The sequence below is a fragment of the Chelon labrosus genome (assembly GCF_963514085.1).
Source record: "Chelon labrosus genome assembly, chromosome: 22".
NCBI classification, from domain to species: Eukaryota; Metazoa; Chordata; class Actinopteri; order Mugiliformes; family Mugilidae; genus Chelon; species Chelon labrosus.
Window position 1 is genome coordinate 22,864,454 of NC_140355.1, and position 26,845 is coordinate 22,891,298.

At 43.2% G+C, this 26,845-nt stretch overlaps 1 protein-coding gene across 1 annotated transcript; it reads right to left on the reverse strand.

The window, feature by feature from the left end:
* vcanb (versican b) lies at window positions 1–26,572 on the reverse strand. Its single transcript, XM_084572456.1, has 14 exons — window positions 26,070–26,572; window positions 22,999–23,173; window positions 22,644–22,771; window positions 21,781–22,077; window positions 17,079–17,780; window positions 12,273–12,436; window positions 10,325–11,825; window positions 9,797–9,910; window positions 9,590–9,703; window positions 3,967–4,125; window positions 3,738–3,820; window positions 1,673–1,817; window positions 1,352–1,534; window positions 1–1,258 (listed from the first exon to the last, which is right to left on the reverse strand). The coding sequence occupies exons 1-14, from the start codon at window positions 26,518–26,520 to the stop codon at window positions 1,026–1,028; spliced, it is 4,449 nt and encodes a 1,482-aa protein (XP_084428582.1). The 5' UTR covers window positions 26,521–26,572; the 3' UTR covers window positions 1–1,025.
* Window positions 26,573–26,845: the final 273 nt, after the last annotated feature.

The window sequence follows — 26,845 nt, forward strand, 5'->3', positions numbered from 1 at the left end:
CATAGACTGTATATAAATATGGATGGAGGAACTGCTCATCTGAAGTGAAGCCAAAGCAAGTAGAGCTCCCCCTGGTGGCTGGCTGCAGTATAGGTCATAAGCTCCACCCCCTCCATGTTAGTGGGCGGGACTTGGGCCAAACTAAAACACTAAAATACACGTCAAATAATTTTTAGGTTGTAGTGTATAATCCATCATGTCCATGTAACAGGTGGAGGTAGAGCAGAGCGTAGTATTAATTAAACTAAAACATGAGTGAGTCTGGAGGAAGTGTGGGCGGGGCATCAATATCACGGCTCCACGTGGCTCCGCCCTCACGTACTGATCAAACTCTGGATCCAAACTCACAAGATGGCGCCGCCCGTATCCCCGGGAACATAGAGTCAGTTTGACCAATGAGAGGAAGAGGAGATGTATTGTACATATTTATATACAGACTATGCTCGGGGTAAAGAACAAGTTACTGTAGCTGAAATAAAACACACGAGCTACGACAGATCCTCTTAATTTCGACCCCTTAAAACCAAGATGATAAGAGCAGCTCTACTTCTTGACGTCCTTGTGCTGCCGTTATACTTTCTAATTAGTGTCTTAATTGGAGTTTGCATAGAATCGTGAGCATCCTGGAGCATCATCAGGGTTTAAGGGTCATAAAACCTCAGCTAAGATTTAACTGGTCAGACCGGACTGGGACAGAACCTGCCTCCTGGTGGATGAACGTTAGCAGAGGATGCTAGCATATGAACACTATCACGGCGTTCTGCACCTGCTTCGTGGGTAAAGCAGGTCAGTCAGAGGTGGACTAAGTTAATCAAGGAGTCGACTTTACAAATGAAACTGAAAATTCTGGTTGGTTCAAATCCTGGAGCGTTTGAGAAACATCTCTCTTGTTCTTCTGAGAGCCATTGATAGACAGCTCAGTATCTACACTGTCTATCAATGCCTCTGGACCGGAGCGGCCCGTCCCGGTCCTGCCGCTGTAAATCTGATTCATAAAACCACAAAAAAACAAAATCAAAGCACGTTCAGTGTCCTCCCATCTGATCCTGTAGCTGCCTCTTCTCCCTGAGCTGCTGGACTCGGCTCTGGTCGTTCCAGAGGCTCTGCAGGAGGGCGTAGCTGTTGCTCTGCTGCTCCTGGTCCCGCTCGTGTTTCTCGTGAGTCTTGTCGTGACGGACGTGGTGGTGAGTGTGTCGGTTCTGCTGCTCGTTCTGGTTGTTGCGGCGCCGGAGACTGAGGGACGTGTGGTAGGTGGCGGCTGAGAAGACGGACGGAAACGAGGGTTAGTTTAATAAAATCACATTCTAAGGCGGGGTCGTTCAAACGTTCAAGGTCGGATGAGGACACTCACGGCTCGTGCAGGTGACTTTGGGCATGTCCCACTGCCCGTTGGCCCGGCAACGGATGGTGGGGGCGTGTCTCTGGATGAAGCCCTGTTTGCAGTGGTAGCGGAGCAGGGAGTTGATCTCGTAGCGAGGCTTCATGGCCCCAAACACTCGAGCTTCCTTCACCGCAGGAGGTTGACCACACGCCACTGAATGACAGGAGACACTCTGTATCACTGAGGTTTAACCACCAGGGGGCAGCACAACCACAACCACTGGATTCACTGTCGTTTGTCTCTGTTTTGGTCTCCACCTCATCCTTAAAGGAACCTACAGAATGTTCTTACCTGTTCCCTTTTTGCAGGTGAAGGTCAGGTGATAGTTGCAGGGCACGTCGTTCCACTGTCCTCCCTCGTGCCAGATCATCACCACACAGTCCTCTCCTGACTGGAAGAAGCTGTCCGGCTGGTTGGGTCTCCAGTGGTCGTATTGCTGTCGGAGAAAAACAAACGTCCATCATCATTAAACTGAACCTGGACGTCACTACATGTGGACAGAGACGATGGAGACGTGGAGACATCTTAGTCTTCTAAGACATTTAGGACATGAAGGAGGACATGGAGGAGGACATGGAGGAGGACTTTTGTCTCCTACTCCTCCTTTAGTCCCTGTTTTTCCTTCTTCTCAACCCCTTTCTCCTTCTCCTTCTTCTTCTTCTCCTCCTTCTCCTCTTCCTCCACCTCCATCTTCCTCCTCCTCCTCTTCCTTTCTCCTCCTTCTGCTTCTTCTTCTTCTCCTCCTCCTCTTCTCCACCTCTTCTCCACCTCTTCCTCCCTCTTCTTCCTCCCCCTCCTTTCTCCTTCTTCTCCTCCTTCTTCTTCTTCTCCTCCTCCCTCTTCTTCCTCCTCCTCCTCCACCTCTTCCTCATCTTCCTCCTTCTTCTCCTCCTCCACCATCCTTCTTCTTCTTCTCCTCCTCTACCATCCTCCTCCTCCTCCTCCTCCTCCTCCTCCTCCTTCTTCTGCTCTATGTCCCAGTAGATGTGATGCTCCTCTTTATCATTAAAGTTTGGATGTGAACACAAGTATTTATATGGTTTCCATGGTAGCGGTTCATCTCTCAGTATTATTGGGTGTAATTCAGAGAGGAGCCAGAGGGGGGAGCTGCTGAGACAAACAACACCTCAGAGCTCATGATGAAGAGGAGCTCACAAGTTTCTTTATTTTCTTTAACAGGACTCAACATCTCTGGGCTTCACCTCTTGGTCAGGGTGTGTCTGTGTTAACCTTACATCATCATCAGGACCCCCCCTCCCGACCCGCCCCCCCTTCAGTATCAGATGTCCTGGATAGTTCAGCTGCATCAACAGCTGCAGACGCTCACGGCTCAAACATCATCACAGTCTGAGCTGAGGTCATGAAACGATCATCTCAGATGATATTTATCATGTTCAGTGTTTATCAAGTTCTTTCAGAATATTTATTAGATGTTGTTGCTTACTCTGTTTATCTCATCTTTAACCATTTCTCTCCTGTCACGCCTACATTTACTATCTCATCTTCCTATCATCTCATTTTGCTTCATCTTCTCACCTCTTCTTGTCTCATCTCATATATCTCATTGAATATCGCATATCACATCTCATCTCACCTCATCATATCTCATTTCATCTCTCATTTCACCTCATCTCATCTATTCTTATCTTGTCTTATCTCATATATCTCATTGCACATCACATATCACATCTAATCTCATTTGATCTCATCTCTTCTCATCTCATCTCTCCTTATCCCATCTAATCTCATCTCATATCTCATCTCATCTATTCTTATCTTGTCTTATCTCATATATCTCATATCACATCTCTATCACATCTCATCTCATTTCTCATCTCATTTCATATCTCATTTCATCTCGTCTCATCTCATATATCTCATTGCATATCTCATATCGCATATCTCATCTCATCTCTTCTTATCTCTCCTTATCCCATCTAATCTCATCTCATATCTCATCTATTCTTATCTTATCTCATCTCATATATCTCATTGTGTATCGCATAACACATCTCATCTCATTTCTCATCTCATTTCATATCTCATTTCATCTCATATATCTCATATATCTCATTGCATATCTCATATAGCATATCTCATCTCATCTGTTCTTATCTTGTCTCATCTCATCTCATATATCATCTCATCTCATCTCATTTCATATCTCATCTCTCCTTATGTACATACATCAGTCTTCATAAGAATCTCAGGTCTCATCTTGGTCAGATTGAAATTTTAGATTTTAAATCAAGATTAAAGTCAATATTAAAGAAGAGCCGCGGTAAACAAATCAAGCAGTGAACATCTCGTTAGCTTAGCTCGGCTAATGTTACATGAACAGAGCTGACTAACGTACCAGCGGTCGGCCGTCGGTCCATCTGAAGTCTCTCTCAAACATCTTGTCATTCAGGCCGATCCACTGGTAGTCGCTGCCCAGACCTGCAGCAGAAACACAAAGCTCTCCGTCAGATAACAAACATTTCTTCACTTTAGCGATCATGCTATATGTTGCTAGCAGTAAACTAATATTTGACTTCAGCAAACATCAGACCATCAGCTCCTCACAGAGCCCTGTAACAACTCACGGTTGACGTAGAGTTGCTCCTCATGAGACAGGATGCTGGCCAGGTGGGCTCCGTGCAGACGACACTCCCTCTCGGCGGCGTCCCAGGTACGACGGTGCGTGAAGTATTTGTAGCAGTGAGACTGAAACTTCTGCCATCCAAACCCGCACACCTCGATGTCTGCAGAGAGGGAAACGTGTTAAATGTTAGAGAAGCAACCTGACTGCTGGTAAAGAAGATGTTCATGAATTATGATGTGTTTGATGATGTTTTTAAACATGATGGTAAGTTAATATATTATAATTTAGTCCTATAGAGATTTAATTTTACATTGTGTCTGAGGAAAATGTTGATATTACCAACTGTTCTTTCATGGTCTCACCTGTCCATCCACCTGGTCTTAATATAAATGTGTCTCCACATGTGTCCCCAGCCAGCGCTTGAGATCTGATCTCAGTTTGTGTGTCTGTAAATCAGCAGCGCCATCATGTGGTCAGTAGAATATTGTACCAGCTGCTGTCTCTAATGGATCTCTACCTACCGCTGGATCAGAACCATCAACAGCTGATTGGTGACTTGGAGACATGATCCAGATGTTGGAACCAGATGGAAAGACTCTCACATGTTAAGATCTGATTTATTTAAGGAAGGAGGGAGGGAAGGAAGGAAGGAAGGAAGGAAGGAAGGAAGGAAGGAAGGAAGGAAGAAAGAGAAGGAAGGAAGGAAGGAAGGAAGGAAGGAAGGAAGGAAGGAAGGAAAGATTAAAAGAGGAAAGTGGGAACGTAATAGGGAGGGATAGAAGGAAGTAAAGGAGGGAAAGAAGGAAAAGAAGGAAGGAAGTTGACTCTAGTTTAGATTTCTTTGGGGAGATGATCTATATTATGGAACAAGCTGTAAGCGTTGTTGTTGTGGTTGTATATTTTTTTCCTGCTGTTCCTAATAAAGTTCTCTCTGAGTGTAACACGGCACAGATGTAGAATCAGTTTCCTTTTTATGAATGAATGTTTTTATTCACCCAGTACTTTTGTCTTTCGACTGTTTTATTTTTTTTCTTGCATTACAGATCTAATCTTCTTTGTTTCCACGTTGTCGCGGTCGTTGGAGACGCTTCATGTTTCAGTTCTGATATTTCTAACGTGATTCCACGGATGAAGCTGCAGCATTGATTCGTGTTTCTCATCAGGTCCAGCTGGGGAATATAAGGCCCCTGGATGAATGAGCTCAGTAAGACACAGTTGGAGTTCATTAGCCCTCACAAATATCCAGTTGTCTTCAGGTCAGACACACACACATTTAGTCTCATACACAATGACTGTACGTCTCATAATCAGCTCTCTGCTCGGCAAACAATGGCTGTTCTGTGTCCGTGGCTTCAGAGTAAAGTCATTATGGAAGGTTTCTGTCGAGGTCTCGGGGCCGATCAGCCGTCGACGTCTCGTCTCATCTTAATAACCCGTTGGGCCACCTGGAGGGTCAGGTGAGGTCTAAATGCAGAGCTCCTTGTAGGAGATGAAGGGAGAAGTCGACTGATTCACATCCACACAGCTGCAAAAGCTTTCTGGCAAAATAAGAGAGCAATTATCTTTTCTTTTCTTTTTTTTGGTTTCTTCTTTCCACTGGCAGGAGTCTAGCAGAGGACAGCTGTGCCTCTGCTAACCTCTGCATGAGTCAGGAAAACTACCGAGTGAACTCTCCAGCTTTTACGTCTAAGGTCCTGCGTCATGTCGCAGACGCTGCCTTCATCCAACTTCAGACTTTGAGGCATGAACGAGCAAACTGTGTGAATTCTAAAACCAGATCTACGTCGTAGCTTCATTTTCACCTCCTCAGGGGAAGGTTGCACATGTAAAGCCTCGTTCAGAACCTCAACGTTAAAATCTGTCCTCGGTGATAGATCAAAAATGTCCAGGTGTGAACACTGATCTGGTCTCTAGAGTCCAGGTTAAACAGGTCCAGGTGTGAACACTGATCTGGTCTCTAGAGTCCAGGTTAAACAGGTCCAGGTGTGAACACTGATCTGGTCTCTAGTGTCCAGATTAAACGGGTCCAGGTGTGAACACTGATCTGGTCTCTAGAGTCCAGGTTAAACGGGTCCAGGTGTGAACACTGATCTGGTCTCTAGTGTCCAGGTTAAACGGGTCCAGGTGTGAACACTGATCTGGTCTCTAGTGTCCAGGTTAGACGGGTCCAGGTGTGAACACTGATCTGGTCTCTAGTGTCCAGGTTAGACGGGTCCAGGTGTGAACACTGATCTGGTCTCTAGTGTCCAGGTTAGCCGGGTCCAGGTGTGAACACTGATCTGGTCTCTAGAGTCCAGGTTAAACAGGTCCAGGTGTGAACACTGATCTGGTGTCAGTCCACATGTGGAGGTGGTCTGGGACACATGTGACCTCCTTCCTTTGGTAGTGTGAACACACAATGAGTCCTGGGCCACATTAAAGACCACCTACTCAACAGGGCTGATCCAACATTGCAGAGTTTCAGACCTCAACAACTTTGTTTGGTCTTAAATCATTTCCTCGTCTTTGTTTCTCAGAAAATTCTCCCTCCTTCTTCCTCCCACTATCCCATCTGCTCAGACGCCTTCTTTCTATTCTGTTGTGCAACGTGAGCTGCAAACACTGAAAAAACTCAGCACAGACGAAGAAATGCCTGCAAGAACGTAACCTGTGCATTCTGCAGATGTGTTGCAGGAGCATGAACCCAGCTTCTCTAGTACTGACAAATTAAAGTAGAAACAATAAAAAAAAAAAAAAAACTCATTGTATGTTTTTACTCTAAACCACTGATTTCCTTGTTTCTGATCTGTTTTCTTGTCGTTCACATCAACAATTTAAAGTTGCACAGCTGTTATTCTGCAGTGACTCAACAGAAATTTGATCCTGAGCCACTTTGTGCTTCAGTTCTTGCTTTTTTAAAAAAAAAAAAAAGCTAAAATGGAGAATTTAAACACACTGCTACTCGGTCCATAAAACAACCTCATCCAGCTGCTGCATCACTTTTCATGGACTCTTGCTCCTCTGGGACTAGACATTCTTCTTCTGCTGATCTTTATCCTGGGTCTGGATCCGTCAGTGACCAAAGATCGATGTATTGATCCTCTGATCTGGATTCAACTGATCCAACTGTTTTAAAGCTCAACGCTCGGCCCTCTTAGACAAATGAGCCTGAACGCTGCTTCCTAGAAATCTGAGCTAGAAATCAGTTTGATTGAAGACCTGGAAACAGAGCTGAATCTCCTGTTTTTATCAATATTTAATGACCTGACGTTTAAGAAATGATTGCAGACAGGAAGCTGGACGAAGTTCAGTTTAAAAAAAATGCAACAAACCTTTAAGAAGAAAGTTTTTACTACTGACTAATAAATCTGGTGCACGTTCCCCACTGATGTTACGACTGCACTACTCAGGAAACAACGAGGCCTTATCAGTTCCTTAAAAGAAAAGCAGCAAACTTAAACTCTGGTCGCTGTAAACTGGAGTTTTCTCACGGAAAATATTAATCCTTTGAGTCGTCTGGTGCCTGGAGCTCGATGAGCTGCTGAGTAATGACAGAAATATTGGACCAGAGGTTGGAACTAATCCGCAGAAGAGCCAACGCCCAGCGCTCGAGGACAGATGAGGAGCAAATACTCAGTTTATACAATCTATATCTACCTGTATGTATGTGTGTCAGGGGGAACACGAGGAGCTGCCACTTATGTTATACATATTTAAAGCACAGTCCAGCTTAGTGAGCTCTTATCTTCGTAGTTTTGTTCTTAAAAAGCCTTGACTCTTTAAACGTGGCCTCCAGATAAAACTGATCTTGTTTCTGTGGTGCAACAGTTGAAACAATTAGCTAAGAAGATCTGCAGAGCCAATCAAAGCATTTGGGGCGGGGCTTTATGTGGTGATGGACAGGTCCACTCAGTTGGATTCAGCCTGCTGTACTGTCCTTGTTCATTTATGAGGTTGGATCAGACGTTACAGATAAATAAAAGAGGAAGGATTCATTCCAGGAACTATATTTATGGACCATTTTAGCTAAATGCTAAATGCTAATCCATCATCAACTCTACTGTCCACTGTTTAGATATGTGTCAGTAAAAAGTTAGAAACTTCATGTAGTGGAAAACAGAAACTAGTAAAGTACTAAGATGAGACTTCTTTAACTTCGCAGTACTTAGGTGAGACTTCTTTAATGTCATTGTACTTAGATGAGACTTCTTTAACTTCGTAGTACTTAAATGAGACTTCTTTAACTTCATAGTACTTAGATGAGACTTCTTTAACTTCGTAGTACTTAAATGAGACTTCTTTAACTTCATAGTACTTAGATGAGACTTCTTTAACTTCGTAGTACTAAGATGAGACTTCTTTAATGTCATTGTACTTAGACTTCTTTAACTTCATAGTACTTAGATGAGACTTCTTTAACTTTGTAGTACTAAGATGAGACTTCTTTAACTTTGTAGTACTAAGGTGAGACTTCTTTAATATCATTGTACTTAGATGAGACTTCTTTAACTTTGTAGTACTAAGATGAGACTTCTTTAATGTCACTGTACTTAGATGAGACTTCTTTAACTTTGTAGTACTAAGATGAGACTTCTTTAATGTCATTGTACTTAGATGAGACTTCTTTAATGTCATTGTACTTAGATGAGACTTCTTTAAATTTGTAGTACTTAGATGAGACTTCTTTAATGTCATTGTACTTAGATGAGACTTCTTTAACTTTGTAGTACTAAGATGAGACTTCTTTAATGTCATCGTACTTAGATTAGACTTCTTTAACTTCATAGTACTTAGATGAGACTTCTTTAACTTTGTAGTACCAAGATGAGACTTCTTTAACTTTGTAGTACTAAGATGAGACTTCTTTAATGTCATCGTACTTAGATTAGACTTCTTTAACTTCATAGTACTTAGATGAGACTTCTTTAACTTCGTAGTACTTAAATGAGACTTCTTTAACTTCATAGTACTTAGATGAGACTTCTTTAACTTTGTAGTACTAAGATGAGACTTCTTTAATGTCATTGTACTTAGATTAGACTTCTTTAACTTCATAGTACTTAGATGAGACTTCTTTAACTTTGTAGTACCAAGATGAGACTTCTTTAACTTTGTAGTACTAAGGTGAGACTTCTTTAATATCATTGTACTTAGATGAGACTTCTTTAACTTTGTAGTACTAAGATGAGACTTCTTTAACTTCATAGTACTTAGATGAGACTTCTTTAACTTCATAGTACTTAGATGAGACTTCTTTAACTTCATAGTACTTAGATGAGACTTCTTTAACTTTGTAGTACTAAGATGAGACTTCTTTAATGTCATTGTACTTAGATGAGACTTCTTTAACTTTGTAGTACTAAGATAGACCTCTTTAATGTCATTGTACTTAGATGAGACTTCTTTAACTTTGTAGTACTAAGATGAGACTTCATTAACTTCGTAGTTAGCTTACTGACTGTGATGGAGGCTGTAGAAATATCATAGTGATACTCCTCCCACCTCCTTTGTAGCCACAGGGCTTTGAGCAGATCATAGTTTTTGATCATATGAAGTAACATTCTGGTCTCGTCATCGTTTTTATCATCAGTTTTAGATTGTTAGCATAAAAATAGTCGTTGACGTCATTATCTCTGTTTCCTGACCTTGTTCACAGAGCTCTCCGGTGTAGCTGGGCAGGCAGAGGCAGGTGAAGGTGTTGACCCCGTCCAGACAGGTAGCTCCGTTCAGACACGGGTTCGACTGGCACTCGTCAACGTCTACAGACATTCAACGCACAGCTGACGTTACTGCACATGCTCCGTCTGTCAATGTGTGGGGTGGTTAAAGCCGTGGCTCTGTGGGGGGTTTACCTGTCTCACAGTGCCGTCCGGTGAATCCAGGTGCACAGGCGCAGATGTTTTCGTCTCCTTTCTCGTAGCAGGAGCCTCCGTTCTGACACAAATTGTCTGAGCATGGCAGGAGATCTGCACAAACGACACAATGAGAACACAAAACCATCAAAATTCACACCAACAACTGCTTCTTTAACTTCTTTAACTTCATAGTACTCAGATGAGACTTCCAATGAGACATTAAAAAAAACATGTATAAAACTGAGGGAGGGAGGAGTCTAAGGGGACAAATGGGAACATGTGGGAATGCAGTTAGCAGCAGTTTTGTGTTTGTAATTCCTCAAAAAGAGAGGAAGCTACAAATCTTGTCCCGAATCTGGTCTGTACGCTGACAGGACAATGATACACGATCAATCATCACAGTGGAAGTAGAGTTTAGTTTTTTGTTGCTTTTCATGCATCTATCTCAAGAACTCTGTACAACCTAAACATCAGCAGCTGTTGACTGAAGCTGAGGGAGAAGTAAAATAAACAAACTTCTTGTACCTCTGACATCCACAGTGATGGCCTCCACTGAAGGAGCTGAGTCGGTGCCGGAGTCTGGCTGCTCTGTGGTCACCGACTCTTCGGGTCTCTGAGGTTGAGATGCCACCAGCACTGGGGCGATCTCTTTGTCATAGTCTTCAAATGTGTCCGGTGGAAGGGAGGTGGCGGCCGGGTCGGGGATCAGAGCCCACTGGGGGACGGAGTGGGCGCTTTGGTCGAAAGTGTAAAGAGGTGAGGTTGTAGTGGAAAGAGTGGTCTGGATTACACTCTTTGTGGAGCTTGTGGTGGGCGACTCGGTAGGATGGTCAGAGGCTGGATGCTTGATGGGATGGTCAGATGTTGGATGCTCAGTGGGATGGTCAGAGGTTGTGGTGGGCGGCTCGGTAGGATGGTCAGAGGCTGGATGCTCAGTGGGATGGTCAGAGGTTGTGGTTGGACGCTCAGTGGGATGGTCAGAGATTGGATGTTTGATGGGATGGTCAGAGGTTGCGGTTGGACGCTCAGTGGGATGGTCAGAGATTGGATGTTTGATGGGATGGTCAGAGGTTGCGGTTGGACGCTCGGCGGTGACAGCAGGGTGTTTCTCATCCGTGACAGCGAAGAAGGGATGAGGTGAAGGTTTCGATGTGGTTCCTGTGGTTGTGTAAAATTCTTCTGTGGTGGTTTGGCCTTCAGACGTCACAGCTGCCACAGGTGGCAAAACAGTAACGGCGACCTCTGTAGGAAGGTCAACCAGACCACCCTCCTGCCCAGAAACTTCCCCATCCCCGGACAGCTGCTCTGCACCTGAGCCTGCTTCGGTATCTGCATGAGCAGGCGTGGAAACCGGTGGAGGCTGCTGGGTGGGGAGTGTGGAGTAAATTGGTGGAAGCGTGCTGGTCAGCCTGGGCTGGGCCTCCATGGGGTAAACATCTTGCCCCGAGGCATCGTCCTCTCCAGACCCAGACGCGTCCGACATCTCCGTCGAGGCCTGTGTGGAGGTCTCTTGTGGCTTGGTTTCTGTGGTAAAAGCAGGAAGCTCAGTTCCTCCGATTTCAGTCTCATCAGTCCTCACACTGGACTGGCGGTCTGCAGCCAGGGTGGGCGGAGCTCCTTCTGCAGAGCCCTCCTGAGGAGTGCTGGTCTCGTCATCTGTGGTGTGGTTTGCAGATCCCTCCATGTCATCGAGGGTTGGGACGCCTTCAGGGACAGGCTGGGAGACGCCAACAAGGACTGCACCTGATTGTGTGGTAGGTGGTGGTGAAGAGGCAGCAGGTGCATAAACGATGGTGTTCACATCTTCAGTTTTGAATCCCTCAAAGTCATCAGGGGTCGTGCTGGAACTCAGACCTGAATCCAGAACTCCATCTGTGGTGGAATGAGGGACGATCTCAGAGGTGACCTCTGTGGGGATTTCGATGGCGCTGTAGTCAAAGGTAGACATGTCCTCCACTCGGACAGGGGTGGCTGTCTCAAACTGGTCTCCTCTGGCTTCCTCTGGCCGTTCCGGTTCGAATGTCACCTGGACAGAAAAGAAAAGAGCAACAACGTGTCAGTTGATTCAGTCTAATCTGTATTTTCTCAGCAGATGTGGCCTTCTTTCATCAACAAATAATCATTTGTTTTCTCAACAAACTGGTTCATAAAGCTAGGCCCGAGCTACCACTACCAGTCTATAAAAGGAAAACAGATTAGACAGTCCAAACAGTCCAAACAAAGCATGGATGATACCAACTAAACAAAGCTGAGAAACACCCAGGAGCCCCAGGTTTAGTACATATCTATTTGTGTGAAAATAGTTTCATGCATCACACTAATTGATCCTCCACCTCTGTGGTCTTGAATTGTGGTTACCTTCAGTCTTTATTTGTATTTGTCTGTGTGTTCCTGAACTATTAAAAACGAAAAATAAAACTCATACTGGAGTAAACTGGAATTATCCGCTTTTTAAACAGTGTATAGACAATACCTCGTGTTTTCCATTGACAAAGCTGATCGTCGGAGGCATGTGGATGGGGGAGGACTCGGGGGGGTCGATGTCACCGCTGCCAATATGGGTGAGGTCAGTGATTTGAGGGAAGTGAGGCTGCAGTCCATTCAGGGGCTGGTTCAAGATGTCCAGGACCTGATCAACTAGAGACAGATGAGAAACAAATGTTAGAAAAAGACCTACACAAAATAAACCAGGACTATGGTCTCCATGACCCTGATCTCTATGGACCCTGGTCTCTATGGACCCTGGTCTCTCTATGGACCCTGGTCTCTATGGACCCTGATCTCTATGGACCCTGGTCTCTATGACCCTGGTCTCTATGGACCCTGGTCTCTATGGACCCTGGTCTCTCTATGGACCCTGGTCTCTATGACCCTGGTCTCTCCATGGACCCTGGTCTCTATGGACCCTGGTCTCCATGGACCCTGGTCTCTATGACCCTGGTCTCTATGGATAGGTCAGACTTCAGTGTCAGTAACATTGTGTCTGATTAATTAGTGATAAACTAAAATGTCTTCTAGATTAGATATTAGAAAACACCCTGATAGCAATGATATCATTCTGAACTCATTCAGCAACCCCTTGACTAGAACTGGACCAAGAGTTTAGAGAAATACCACAAAGGTTCTAGTAACAATAGAACCAGGCCCACTCTCCATTTGGACATCTGGAGAACCAAAGAACCCAAAGTGTTCCACATTGGGTTTTTACCTCTTGAAAGGGAATCTGGCTACAAAATCCTACTGATTCCACTACAGGAGGCAACGTACACACAATTCAACCTCTGGACATTTTATTTAGCCTGGACATCATCACATTCTACCATTGTGCACATTATACAATCCAGAAGAAGATTGAGATTTCCTCCATGTTGTTCATACATGTAACTCCCCAGGGAAACCAGTCACCAAGGCATGCTACATATCAATGCTAAGCTAACTTTCACTACAGTAATGGCAGTAATATATTTGTTACCTGTAAAACCACGATTAGCCCACTAGATGGAGGCAAAGGACCATTTATGACATTGAGGAACAGGGCTCAGATTCTGTCAGGCCGGTCACCATGTGGTGCATAGTTGATTGAGAATCGTGTGGATGGACTCAAAAGGACCATAAATTGAGACATAAGAAGAAATTCAGCTATGTGATGCTTGGTATCAATGGAAAGAGCAGCTTCTCTAGTTTCAGATGACATCCAGCAGAGCAGAGAGTAGCAGAGTGGAGTGTGGTGAAAAGAAAAGGACACAAGAAATTGCGCCATTGAAAGACAAAGAGGATTGAGTAAGAAAACATGAAGCAACTTTACTTCATTCACTTCATTATGGGGAACACACTTACACTGAGATGAAGGGGCATTAGTTTTTGACCTGCTTTGATAATATTTCTCTACTTCTACATTAGCAGGTTTTTGGAAGTGTGGTGTTATTGTCCATAAGTGAAGGATCTGGGACCTCGTTGCACTGCCAGGATCCCACAGCAGCCCCTTTCTGACATTGATTAAAACGAGCCAAAGAGCATATCTGGATGGTTAACAGTCGGGGGGCCTGTGTTGCTTATGATTAAGGTTCGTCGGTGCCAGCGGCGGCTCTCAAACAATACATGCTTGTGTCTCTTCATTAAGGCTTTACGGTGCATATGGAAGCTGGTTTGTGGGGAGAACGGAGTGAGAACGTGACACAATGCGAGACCCGAGTTTGGTAAATTTCCTCAAGCCGTGGAAGCGTTGAGTTGGTGGGCCCCATTTGAAGCGGCGCCTGCCTCGTGATGATATACATATATGTATATATATATATATATATCGGCAACGGGATACGCTCTCAACATTTCAATAATAAACACCACTCCTGGAAGATGGCACCGCTCGGCACAGGAGTTAACAAACGATGTAATCTGAGTGAGTGTACGGAAGTGTGGGTGATTTTGGGGCCCAATCCACACATGGGGCCTCTTTCTTATTTTTGTCAGTTGCTGTTAACCCTTTTTGCTCGTATGGTTTATATAAACATCCTTTTTTTTCCTCAGCTTCCTCATGTGTACATGTGGCTGGATTAACCTGACAAGAAGCCCGGGGCAAAAATGTAAGTGCTGGGCCCCTTCTTTATTACATTTATAATTACTTCTCAACACTCGTCAACTATCAGACTGATTTTTATCTTAATTTGTAACTGTGTTCCCATTTCATGTTGTTATTCTCAACTGCTGCCACTTCAAAAACTCTGACCAAACTTTCTGTTTTTAGTGACGGTTAATGTTGGTGGTCTGTTTCCAAACCACAAAGAGGTTAAAAAACAAAGATGGTGTGGCATAAAACTACAAAAAGACACGGAACAGCCAACAAGAGACACAACCCAACCACAAAAACATACAACACAAAGATGCTGGGACATAAAACTACAAAGAGACACAAAGATGCACAGAAAAGCCCAATAAGGACATGAAACACCCGTAAAGAGACACAAAAAGACCACAAAGAGACACAAAGAGACACAAAGAGACACAAAACAACCACAAAGAGATACAAAGAGACACAAAACAACCACAAAGAGACACAAAGAGACACAAAACAACCATAGAGACACAAATAGACCAAAAACAACCACAAAAAGACACAAAAACAACCACAAAGAGACACATAAAAACCACAAAGAGACACATAACAACCACAAAGAGACAAAAGCACCACAAAGAGACACAAAGAGACACAAAACAACCACAAAGAGACACAAAAAGACCACAAAGAGACACATAACAACCACAAAGAGACACATAACAACCACAAAGAGACAAAAACAACCACAGAGACACATAACAACCACAAAGAGACAAAAACCACCACAAAGAGACACAAAAAAACACAAAGAGACACATAACCACCACAAAGAGACACAAAGAGACACATAACAACCACAAAGAGACACATAACAACCACAAAGAGACAAAATCACCACAAAGAGACACAAAAAGACCACAAAGAGACACATAACGACGACAAAGACACAAAAAGACCACAAAGAGACACATAACAACCACAAAGAGACACATAACAACCACAAAGAGACAAAATCACCACAAAGAGACACAAAAAGACCACAAAGAGACACATAACGACCACAAAGACAAAAAAAGACCACAAAGAGACACATAACAACCACAAAGAGACAAAACCACCACAAAGAGACACAAAAAGACCACAAAGAGACACAAAACAACTACAAAGAGACACAAAAGACAACAAAGGGATAAAAAACAAGGATGCAAGGCTCTAACACCAAACGAGACACAATTAAACACCACAAAGAGACTGAAAGAAAACACAAAGAGGAAGAGACCAACTAAACAAGACAGACAAAATGACTGAAATGCACAATGAATACAAGGAGATGCAGAAGATCCATTTTGCTAAAGTCTGGTCCTGACTGCAGAGGTTGTGGGGCCTCCTCTGTGTCTCTACAGGGGCCCATTGTCTCATAGTCCAAACATGGTCAGAAGATATTAAAGAGTCAAGAGCTTGAATGAGTCTCTGGACTTTTCTTGGAGAGCCTTTCACAGAGTAATCCATCGTCTGTGGTTGACCAGCTAATACAGATGAATGTGGGAAAACACAGCGTAGAGACTGTTTGACAAGTTGTTAGTCTCTGAAGGATTCTCTCTGGAGAGAAGACAATTAAAGTCAACAGTCTGGCCGGCTGCTATTGACTCTTTCTGCAGACGTTAAGATGTGACAGTTGAATACCAGGCTCAGTAGACATGCCCGCTAAACACAACCACGGCTAATCACTCCATCGGACCACCACCAGTGGGTCTTTGTGTACCAGAGAAAAAAAAAAAGAGGGGAAGGATGTTGAAGGGAAAGAGTCATTTGCTGTGCTTTTATATTAAGGCTGCGCTGATGTCCCAGCAGAGAGACTCTGGGACGTGTTAAGCTACAAAACTGTCCGCTCAGAGGCGACTGACTTCATAATTTCCACATCTGGCTCAGCAGAAATATGAGAATCTGTCAGCGTCCAAAAACACAAAGGTAACACAACCATGGGCTGTTTCCTAAAACACTAAACCAACTGCTAGCAGATCGCTGCAAAGTGCTCGACAGCACAACATAAACAGGACGTGGTTCTGAAAGATAAATGTCCTCGCTTGAACGTCCATTAGTTAAAATACAAAGGTTTGAGAAAGACGCAAGAGTCTGGTAACGCTCTGGCCGCAGGTTTCAACAAAAAAAGAAAATATGTCTGAATGCAATCAGGTATCCCAGAATGCATTTCACCGGCGTCATCAAGTACTCCACTGTTCTAATTAGAAAATGACCTCAGAATCAAACTTTTCAAAAGTTTGCATACTTCACCTCATTAAGCCCCACCCCCAAATGATCTGATTGGCCCAGCAGATCTTTGCTGGAGCAGAATCAGTTCCCATCAACTGGTTGAAAGTTGTTCTGAAGTCGCAAAGATCCGTCAAGCCAATCAAATCAGTTGGGACAGAAGAGTAACAGCATCGTTAACGACATCTGAGCGACGTGGAGTTTAATTTGTTTACAACAAAATGGCTGCTGTTGGAGAAGGAAGATGTCTAGAGTCCGTTATGGAGTCTGTTCTACAAGATACTGACAGAAAAGGACTATAAAGGACCAACGCCTCAGTGACAGAGGCTTTTGTCTGGAGGACTTTTCGGTTGATGCAGAGGTATTTTTTTTCTCTGCACCGGCTGAAAAACGCCACATAATGAAATCCAGATGGAGAATTATTATCAGGTCGTATCGGTCGTTACTGACCCATTAACTCACCTGACTGGTTATGGTCGAGCACATTGACGATGATGACGTGCAAAGGTGGTTTAGCCGATGACTCTCCACCTGCTGACAGGTCCAGACTGTGCACGGGGTCGAACACCAGTGGAGTGACTTCCTCTTTGAAAACCACGGCAGGTTGTTGACTGTCGTCGGCGGTCCCGGCTGGGAGGCCTGGTTCCGGCGTGAGACCCTTTGGAGTAACGTGGTCTGGGGTGACGCCTAGAAGCTGTGATGGGCTCGGCGTCGCGTCCAGAGGTGAACCTTTGATCCCTGTCGTCATCTGTTGAGGCCAACTTGGTCTTGATGTCGTTTCCGGCAGCCCAACCCCGCTAGAGCTGCCGTCGCCGTCATCGCTGCTTCCTCCATCACCCCGGCCCGAGCCCGACTGGCCTCCCTCCTCTTCCCTGTGGGAGATGTCGAGGTGTTCGGGTTGCGATCCAGGTAGTGTGGGTAAAGGAGGAATCTGCATAGTGTCTCCTCTAACTGGAACCGACTCCAACTTGGTTTCAAAATGTTGAACGTCGTAGTCTCCTAAGGTGGTGGAGGGCAGCGAGCCCGAGGCTGCTGGATTTGGCGAGGTGAGGTGTGGGGTGTATGTTGGTGAATAGGTGACGGGCTCTGGTCCTCTTTGAACTTCAGCTCTTTGTGGTTGTGAGGATGTCTCAGAACTCATGGTGGTCGGCTCTGGTAGCTTAGCTGTAAGGGAGGGGAACACAGACGGTTTAAAGTTTTACTGCTGCTATCTGGAAACAACTGTGAGCTGTGAGATGATTTTGCTCTGGTGGTAATGACTGGTACTGCAATCAATCTAATGACCCAAATGACCAATAAAAACTTTATCTGAGCAAAACAAATGTCCCTAAATGATAACTGGTCGCAGAGACACGTGTTGACAGGAAGTCTAGAAGTTGTTCTTTGGCTGCTGGCAAATGTAAATAGCGTGTTTGTGTTAGCATTTAGCTCAACACGATGCTGTGTACGATGATGCCTTTAAATGAAACTGGTGGTTTACAACGAAGCACATGCTAACCATTTTTAAACATCTTACTTTAACTTTGTTGTTAGCATGCTAGAATTATGCTAAGGTTAGCAAACATTTTCTACATTAAATTGCTTGTTTGCTTGCTAACTGTTTTAGAATTTTGCTTTTGTCCTGTCGAACATATGCTAAAGTTAGCACGCTAAAGTTAGCACGCTAAAGTTAGCACGCTAAAGTTAGCAGTAAACTGCACTGCTAATGAGCGGATCATTATTCATGCTGTAAGAAGTTTCTTGAATGCTTGTCTAACGTACGAGACACAGCTACAGGTCCATATCAGATGTAGCTCCAATGAGTCGTCAAATGGTTTTTTGCCAAAAACTACATCATGTAGCGTTAATATTAACCACTGAACAACTAAATTAGATGATAATTTCTCTGCAAAACATAAGAAACTATGAGTCTGTTCCTTTTAAAAACAGTCTGGTGATGCGAACGAGAGTCAAATCCAGAGCAAATGTTTAGAGAAGAAATCAGCATTCATAAGAAAACCACGCTATCTGGAAAATGCTAACCGCCCGTCTGCCAGTCTGCCGTTAGCTTGCAGCTATAAAAGGAGACGTAGCAAGCGTTGATTTTTGAGACATGAAGTCACATGTCAGGAATAAATCTGTCCCGGGTCAGAAGGATAACAGCCAGAGCTGAAGGGAAAAGTCAGAGACGTTTTGGAAGCTTGTCCGTTATTCAGGGAAAAGTACAAACAATATTAACGTCTAAAAAAATCTAACTCAACAAAAATCTGATTCAAATAGAAGAAAAAAAATGTGTAAAGGATATTAACAAAACCTGGAAGCTGGATGGTCAGCAGTTTAGACATACTTCTTTTGCATTCTAATATTATTTTTGAGTCATTGTCTTGGGCATTTTCCTGCATATTTCTCTTTTTTCTTTTGACATGTTTCACTGGCGTTAGTTCACACCGGGCTATAAAAGGAAAGGTTGATTTTTGAGACATGAAGTCACCTCGACGTTAGGAATAAAACAGCTTTAAATGTGAAGAATAGGGTTTTGGTGGGTATCTTTGTATTTCTCCTCTAAACACAACATTTAACAATCACTCTGAACGGGTCGTTCCTCCAAACAGCCTGTGATGCTGAAGCAAAGATTTCTATCTGGTTACGAAGGAACACGTTCCATATGAGGAAAGACGGGAAACTTCTTAACATGCTCACAATGCTCTCCTTTGTCTGGGTTGGTATATGGCCTAGAACGTCACTGACATAATGCTTTAATAAAACCGACTCCTGCATCCCTCCCTGCTGCTGTCAGAGGAACATACGGATGCATGGAAGGATTAGTCTCTCTCCTCGTAACCTGTCACAGATTCATCTACTGACATGTTTTCCCGTGTTTCTGCAGCATAAATCAGTTCAAAGTCAACAAACGCTGCGAGCGAGTGACTTTACATTTTTACTGATTTTTCCTTCTTCCACAGCTGCACACGCTGAAGGTGTTGACTCTGAAGGTCTTTAGCTCCGTGCAGCAGCAGCAGCAGCAGCAGCAGCAGCAGCAGACCCTGACTGCATGTTCAGTCCTGCCCAGGTATGAGCTCATGTGTTTGGCTGCGGCCCGTCCTCATGCCGTCACTTTACTGTAGTCTCTCCTGCAGCTCGGGCCACCGTGTTTAAAGAAACGCACATGCAGCTCTGAGAAAATACACGAGCAAAGTCTTCAACAGTCTGACACCACCTGAGATGACTGAAGTTAGCAGAATATGAATCTGGTAACTGGATTTGAATCGTTGTTAATTGTTATTTCACTTTTAAACGTCTGGGTTGGGTCCTCTGGGTTAAAGGGGAGGGGCCTCTGTGGATCATCCCACAGATACTTGATCAGTTTGGGATCTAGTGAATTTGGAGGCCAGGTCAACAGCTTGTGCCGTTCTTCATGTTTTTTTTTTTTTTAGTTGTTCCTAAAGTGTTGTTGTGTGTGTGTCTGTGTCAGGCTGCATCCTGCTGGGGATGGCTGCTGCCATCAAGGAGTGTCATTGCTATGGGGTGGGGGTGCCTGGTCTGGTCTAGGTGGGTGCTACATGTCTAAGTAACATCCACACCAATGAATGCCAGGTCCAGAAGTTTCCCAGCAGAACACTGAACTGTCACAAGATGGTTTAAATGTTATTCACTTCTCCTGTCAGTGGTCATAATGTTGTGGCTGATCGGTGTAAAATCATTAATTAAAAATCACATTGGTCATGATCAACTACAAAATCAACCAACAAACCCCTTTTAGCTTGACTTGACTAAAGCTACCTCTCTTTTGTTCTTTCCCACCAACTGTTAGCCTAGCCTAGCCTAGCATAGCATAAAATAAACCTCTGCATCCACTGGATAAGGTCCTCCAACCAATCAGAGACGTTTTCTTGGAAACTAACTTAACTCTACATCTTCTCAGATAAACGTCCATGACTACGGTTACCATCACCACATTAAGCCCCGCCCCCAAACGATCTGATTGGCCCGGCAGATCTTTGCAGGAGCAGAATCGGTTCCCAACAGAGAGACTCCAGACCAGTTTCACCCCACAAGACAGCTGGTCTGTCTTCCAGGATCATTTAAATATTCAAATAACACCAGAGGACACAGAAAGCCAAGGACAACATAAATGTCTCCGGAGGACGCCAACAATCTGACGGCATTAATTTAAACATTCACTCTTTCTGGACCTCTCCAGGCCACCGTACCTATCGCTCGCCAGAAATCACCGTAGCGCTGCCAGACATGTGGATGTTGCCGACTTCTCTGTTTAGGTTTTTAATGGTGATGTCTCTTATGGGAGAGCCCCCCCCACCTCCCCCCACTTCCTCCGTGGGTCAGCCCGTCTGTCTGCGTTTGGGACGGGTCCAGCTGTCAGAGCGCACATGTTGGGTTTTCCCCTCGTAAAATAATACGCCCCCGCCACAAACAGAGCGGTGGGAGTTTGTTCTTCTCCTGTTTGGGTTTGTTCTCTCTCTGTTAGCGCTTCTTTAGATTGTGGTTTGTTTAAAGTCTTTAAAGTTTATCAAATGAGCCGTAACGGGACGTTTGGAGGATGGTCAGCGTGTGAATGACAGGTGGCAACCAGACCAGATCTGTTCCTGAACACATTGTCAAAGGCATCATGACATCTTCTTTTAAAAGTGTTTTGCTGTTTCCACTGAAGTTTATTTTGCACAAATTTTGCAAAATTATTTGTTCAGTTTCCACCTGAATGGATCCAAATTTGGTAAAATTTGACAAACAGCTTTAATTCACAAAGTCAAAGCTCAAACTGTGCAAAAAGAAACTTAAAAGAAACAACAACAACAACGTTGTTTTGTTTCTTCGTCCATTTCCACTGAACTTGGTTCGCCACAAGATTTGGTAACGTTTAAAACGATTCACTCTGTTTTCGTCTGAATGGATCCACGTGTTAAATTACATTTGTAAAAAAGCAACTCAAAGTGAACGTCTGTGACTGTTTGACTTTACTTTGATGCTTCCACTGAAGTTCTTTAGCATTAAACGTTCTGTATTTAAGTAAAGCTGCAGGGAGCTCCAGCTTTGAGAGCTGAAAAATTAGCAGGAACTGTCCTTTAATTAGCTTTGGGTCGTCATTTATAATAAACATAAACCCAGAAGAAGAAATTAACCAGGAGAGGAAGCAGGATGAGGATGAGGAGGTGCGTTTGATTCTTACCCTTGAAGCAGAACGCCCCGTGTCTGTCGGTGGGGTCTGGGAATCCGGTTTGGTTCTGGTACTTGTAAAGCGTGCGGACCCCCAGCAGGCCCCCTCCACACTGAGGCCGGGGCACGGTGATGGGGTACCGGGCGCTGCCGTCGGACAGCCAGCCGTAGTCGCAGCGGTTCAGCCCCGCCCTCCACGCCGCAAACAGCTGACCGGGCGACGCCAACACGGCATCGTGCTTCTCGCACTCGTCCCTCGCCTGCTGCCAGGTGAGCTTATCGACGAGGGAGGGGGGGTAGAAGACGTCGCCTGGAGATGGAGGAGACCGAAACATTTCAAATAAAATGCATGAAAAATGTAAAATAATGATAAAATGCCAGAAAAGAGCTTTAGAAATATGAACAGAAATGTCCAAAAAATACTAACAAAAAAATAATCCACAAATTTAAATAAAATGAAATAAAAATTCACAAAAAGAGGTCTCAAAAATATTCAGAAAATGTTTGAAATATGTCCAAAAAAAACATAAATAAAATGTCTGAAAAATATAAATAAATTCCAAGAAAAATATCTTAGAAACTAATATTAAAATGCCAATTAATAAAATGTATAAACAATGTCCAAAAAATATGAATTAATAAAATCCTCCTGAGAAAAAAAATAATAAAATGTCTGAAAAATATGAATAAAGAAAAGAAACGTTTAAAAATATTAACAAAAGATGAAGGTGAATAACATCTATATAAAATATTTTTAACTAACATCAGCTGTTTAAACATGTTTGTAGGTGCATTGTTGATCTCCAGCATCCAGTCTCCCCTTGCATCCAGTCTTTATGCTAAGCTAAGCTAACGTCCCGTAGGTCACATGGTTACCGTGGAGTTCGTCTACGTAGCAGTACACGTCGTATTTCTCTGTGGGCTCGCGAGCGCCGTACGTCCTCACTCCTGGACGGTTCAGCAGATCACCAAAACAGCCGGGACGGGGCTCATTGATTGGATACCTGAGAAATAAACCAATACATACATAAATAAATAAATAAATAAATAAAATTTATAGTGTTCCACAGTGGGCAGCAAATAAAAACAGACTGATCATAACAGATATCATTTGTTGTCTTACTTGTATTTAAACAAGTAAAAATTAGATTTCAACCTGATTCCAACAGAAATCAAATCATTTGAAACTGTTTTCTTATTTTAAGTTGACTGAGCTGAAGCGTGGCTGTACCTGACGGACTTGTCGGCGAGCCAGCCGGCGTCACATTGGTCTAATCCGTCCTCGAAAGCAGCGGCCAGCTGTTCAGGTGTGGCGATGGTGGCGTTGACGCCGTGACACTCCTCCACGGCTGCAGGGAAGTCCAGACTGTAACGGCTGCTGCTGGATCTGTAGTGGAACACCACGCCTGAACAGAGAGACGCAGCAAATGAATTAATGACATGGATATTTATAACATGGCTTAAAGAATTAAGAAATGTGAATAATATGTCTAACAAATATCTAAAAACATATGAATAAAATGTATGAAGAATATTATTATATGCAAGAAGAAAATGACTCAAAAAATATATATAAATAAATGGAAAATATAAACTAATTTATCAATAAATTTTCTTTAAAACATCCCCCTAAACATAAATAAAACGGTTGGGAAATATATAAAAATAAATACAGATATATATTTTAGTAATATGTCAGAAAAAAGTACATATTAACAAAAAATATTAAAAAATATTAAATTAAATAAAATGCAGGGAAATTAAAAAGATTATAAATGTATGAATTAAAAAAATAAAAAAATCTAATTAAAATCCAAGTTAAGAATAAAATGTCAGAAAACTAAAGTCAGAAAACTATTATTAAAGCAATTTATTATTAAATTAAATGTGTGAAATCTGTCTGAATATAACACTAAAATGTCTGTAAATAGTTTCTCCGGTTCTCAGAAATACTGAGAAATGACTTTTAAGAGGCAGAAGAAGAAACAAAGGTGTCTGTTCATCTCTCTGGTTCATGCAGTGATTTAAACCATTAGAAGTGACAGGAACTAGATGAAACTGGAGCCAGTCGGCCATTGGAGCTGTCATCCTCTGACTATAGGTCGCTGTTGTCCCGTGTCATTAGGTCGGTTATTTTCAGCCGGGCCGCTGCTCATCTGTGAGGACGTCCTGTCAGAGCAGAGGGACGATGTGAAAGGACGTCTCAGCTGGTAAATGGAGACTTGTTGTTGAGTCTTTGTGATGGAGCTGCTCAACAAAGAGTCCTGTTCAGAGTTAATGTGGAATCTGTGGAAACGATGTCCCAGAGACTTGGCTCTGGTCTGGTCTGGTCTGGTCTGGGATGAACCGTTTCCACTGGATGAACTGACGACGCCTGGTAACAGGTTTATTTCTGACAGGATGTCAACAACATGAAGGTCTAAAGGTTAAAGTTCAATATTTAATCTGTTTTAGCTCCTGCTGTCCTCAGACAAACTCTCAGCTGTTTCCTGCTTCCTACTTCCTGCTTCCTGTTTCCTGTTTCCAGTTTTCTCTTTCCTGTTAGTCGGGAAGTTCTTCTGGAATCTCTCCGTTGGGAACTCATTCTGCTCCAGCAAAGATCTGCCGGGCCGTCTCCACTTCCTCTCATTGGCCGAACTGACACTGGTTTCCCGGGGATACGGGCGGCTCCATCTCGCGACTTCGCAATGGACCAAGGGCGGAGCCACGTGGAGCCGTGATATTGATGCCCCGCCCACATTTCCTCCAGACTCACTCATGTTTTAGTTTAATTAATACTACGCTCTGCTCTACCTCCACCTGTTACAAGGACATGATGGATTATACACTGGACTTGTTTTTTAAAAATTGTTTTCACAGCTCTCACAGTCCTACTGGACCGCTTTACAGAGCGGTTGGCATGGCAACTGGTAGTCGTTATTATGTCACATCCTGTTTCTATAGCGTCGAATAACTAAAACGAAACTTATCCAACAAATTGACACTTGAACATTCATCAACATTATATTAAGTACCTAAAATGACAGAAACCATCCTTGAAAATAAATATTTGACGTGTATTTTAGTGTTTTAGTTTGACCCACTAACATGAATTATGACCTATACTGCAGCCAGCCACCAGGGGGAGCTCTACTTGCTTTGGCTTCACTTTAAAGGAGCAGTTCCTCTGTCCATCTTTATTCAGTCTATGATGTAGACAGATAGAAAATCTTCAAAATGTCTGAGAAATACTGATTAAAATATCTGTAAATAGATTAGTGAAAGAAAAATGTTTTTTTTTTTAATTAGTGAATCTAAAAAAACAAACATTTAATTATGTCTGAAATAAATATTGTAGAAATATTTTCAAAAATCATTCAAATATCTCAAATAATTATTTAAAGTGTCTAACAAATACTGACTAAAAAAACTATACTGATGTCCAAAAAAAAAAAAAAAAAAACATGCAAAAGAAATTAAGAAACTGTAAGAAAAATTCACTTCAATATGTGTTTAAAGGATCTCTACAGATTCCTCACATTCCAGCTGAGCATCTGCTCGTTAACAGACTAGTCATGGGAGTTCAAATTTAGTTTTCCTTTATTAAATCTGCATCTTCCTCAGTTTTCCATTCATATCTTTCAGTTTTATGTTTTAAATCTACAGAGTTTCCGACTTAGACCGTTAACGAAGAGAACTGCAGGAATCTGTTTAGATAAAGTTATTAGATAAAGGTTAATGAAATCTAATAAATGAAAAAATGTTTGAAAAATAGAAATAAAATATTCTAAAAAAATAAAAAATCGTATTTTGAGGAAAGACTATGAAAATATTTTCAAATAATCAAATTAATAAAATAATAAAATGTCAGAAAAGAAACACAGAGCAGTTAATGTTAAGTAAATAAACAATAAATAAATAAAATAAATATATTTAAAGGGTCAAAACAGATTCGGTGAGTATCTACTCTAGTCAAGGGAGTTAAAATAAAGTTTACTGTTTTTAAATCTCATATAATCCTCATTACGTTTAATGTTCATCTGTTTAAAATCTGTAGTTTTCTCTAAAGTTTCGCCTTCAATACTTGTACGTCTGTAAAGATCCTCAGAGGAGGTGAATTCTTTGGTTCTAAATGACCTCCAGGTGGACTCCACCCACAGATGTTCCTGATAGAAACCTTAACTCCCCACCATCATTTAGAGCTGCACACTTGGAGGAAACGTCTTCTACAAACACAACAAGTCCAGATGTCTTTGTCTCAGCGTGTTTTGGATAAACGACTCTATTTTAAGTTAGAGAACTGACAGCAACCGATGCTCTCACCATTGACCTGGAGGCTGACGGTGTCCTGGGTGTCCTCCATACCGTGCATCACCTCACAGCGGTACAGGCCGGCATCACTGGCCCGGAGCTCCACTATCGTCAGGGAGGCGTCCCCTACCGACAGCGGGCGGCTGGGCACCGACACCCTGCCCTGGAACTCCTGCCCTATCTTCACCATCCCTTCGTGGGCCACCAGCACCACCTTCTCCTGGGTCCCGTCCAGCTTGGTCCACTTGATACGGATGTGCTCAACGGGACTCGTGAGGCCGAGAGGAGGCGGAGTGGTGGGATCAGTGGGAGCGGAGGCGCTGGGAAAATGAGAGGTGATGGAGAACTGACACGGTAGCACCACCCTCCCCGACAGAGAGCCCACTGCTGAGGAGACCTTCTCCACCCGAGGAGGCATCTGTGGAGCAGCTGGAAAACAAGAAAACAGGAAAAACAGGAACATAAAGACTGAGGCTGGGTCGTTTATCTGGAACACCACCTGACATCATGACTCCATAGATAGATAGATAGACATTTGACTCTTATCTTTCATCGCACTGAAACAAAATACTGGGACTTTGTTGTTTTCACGATGTTGCAGATCATCTGAAACGTTTCCTGATCCCTTTAGTTGTTTCAGTTCTCGTTCCAACAACATCCAGCCGCTAAGTCCCGGTCCAGACTCTTTCATCCCTCCAGCTGGATGTTGGGTTCATTGTCATAAATGAATCCTGGACAACTCCCTAATCACGACGGATAAGAACCGAAACAAACCTCTTAAGTTCCCT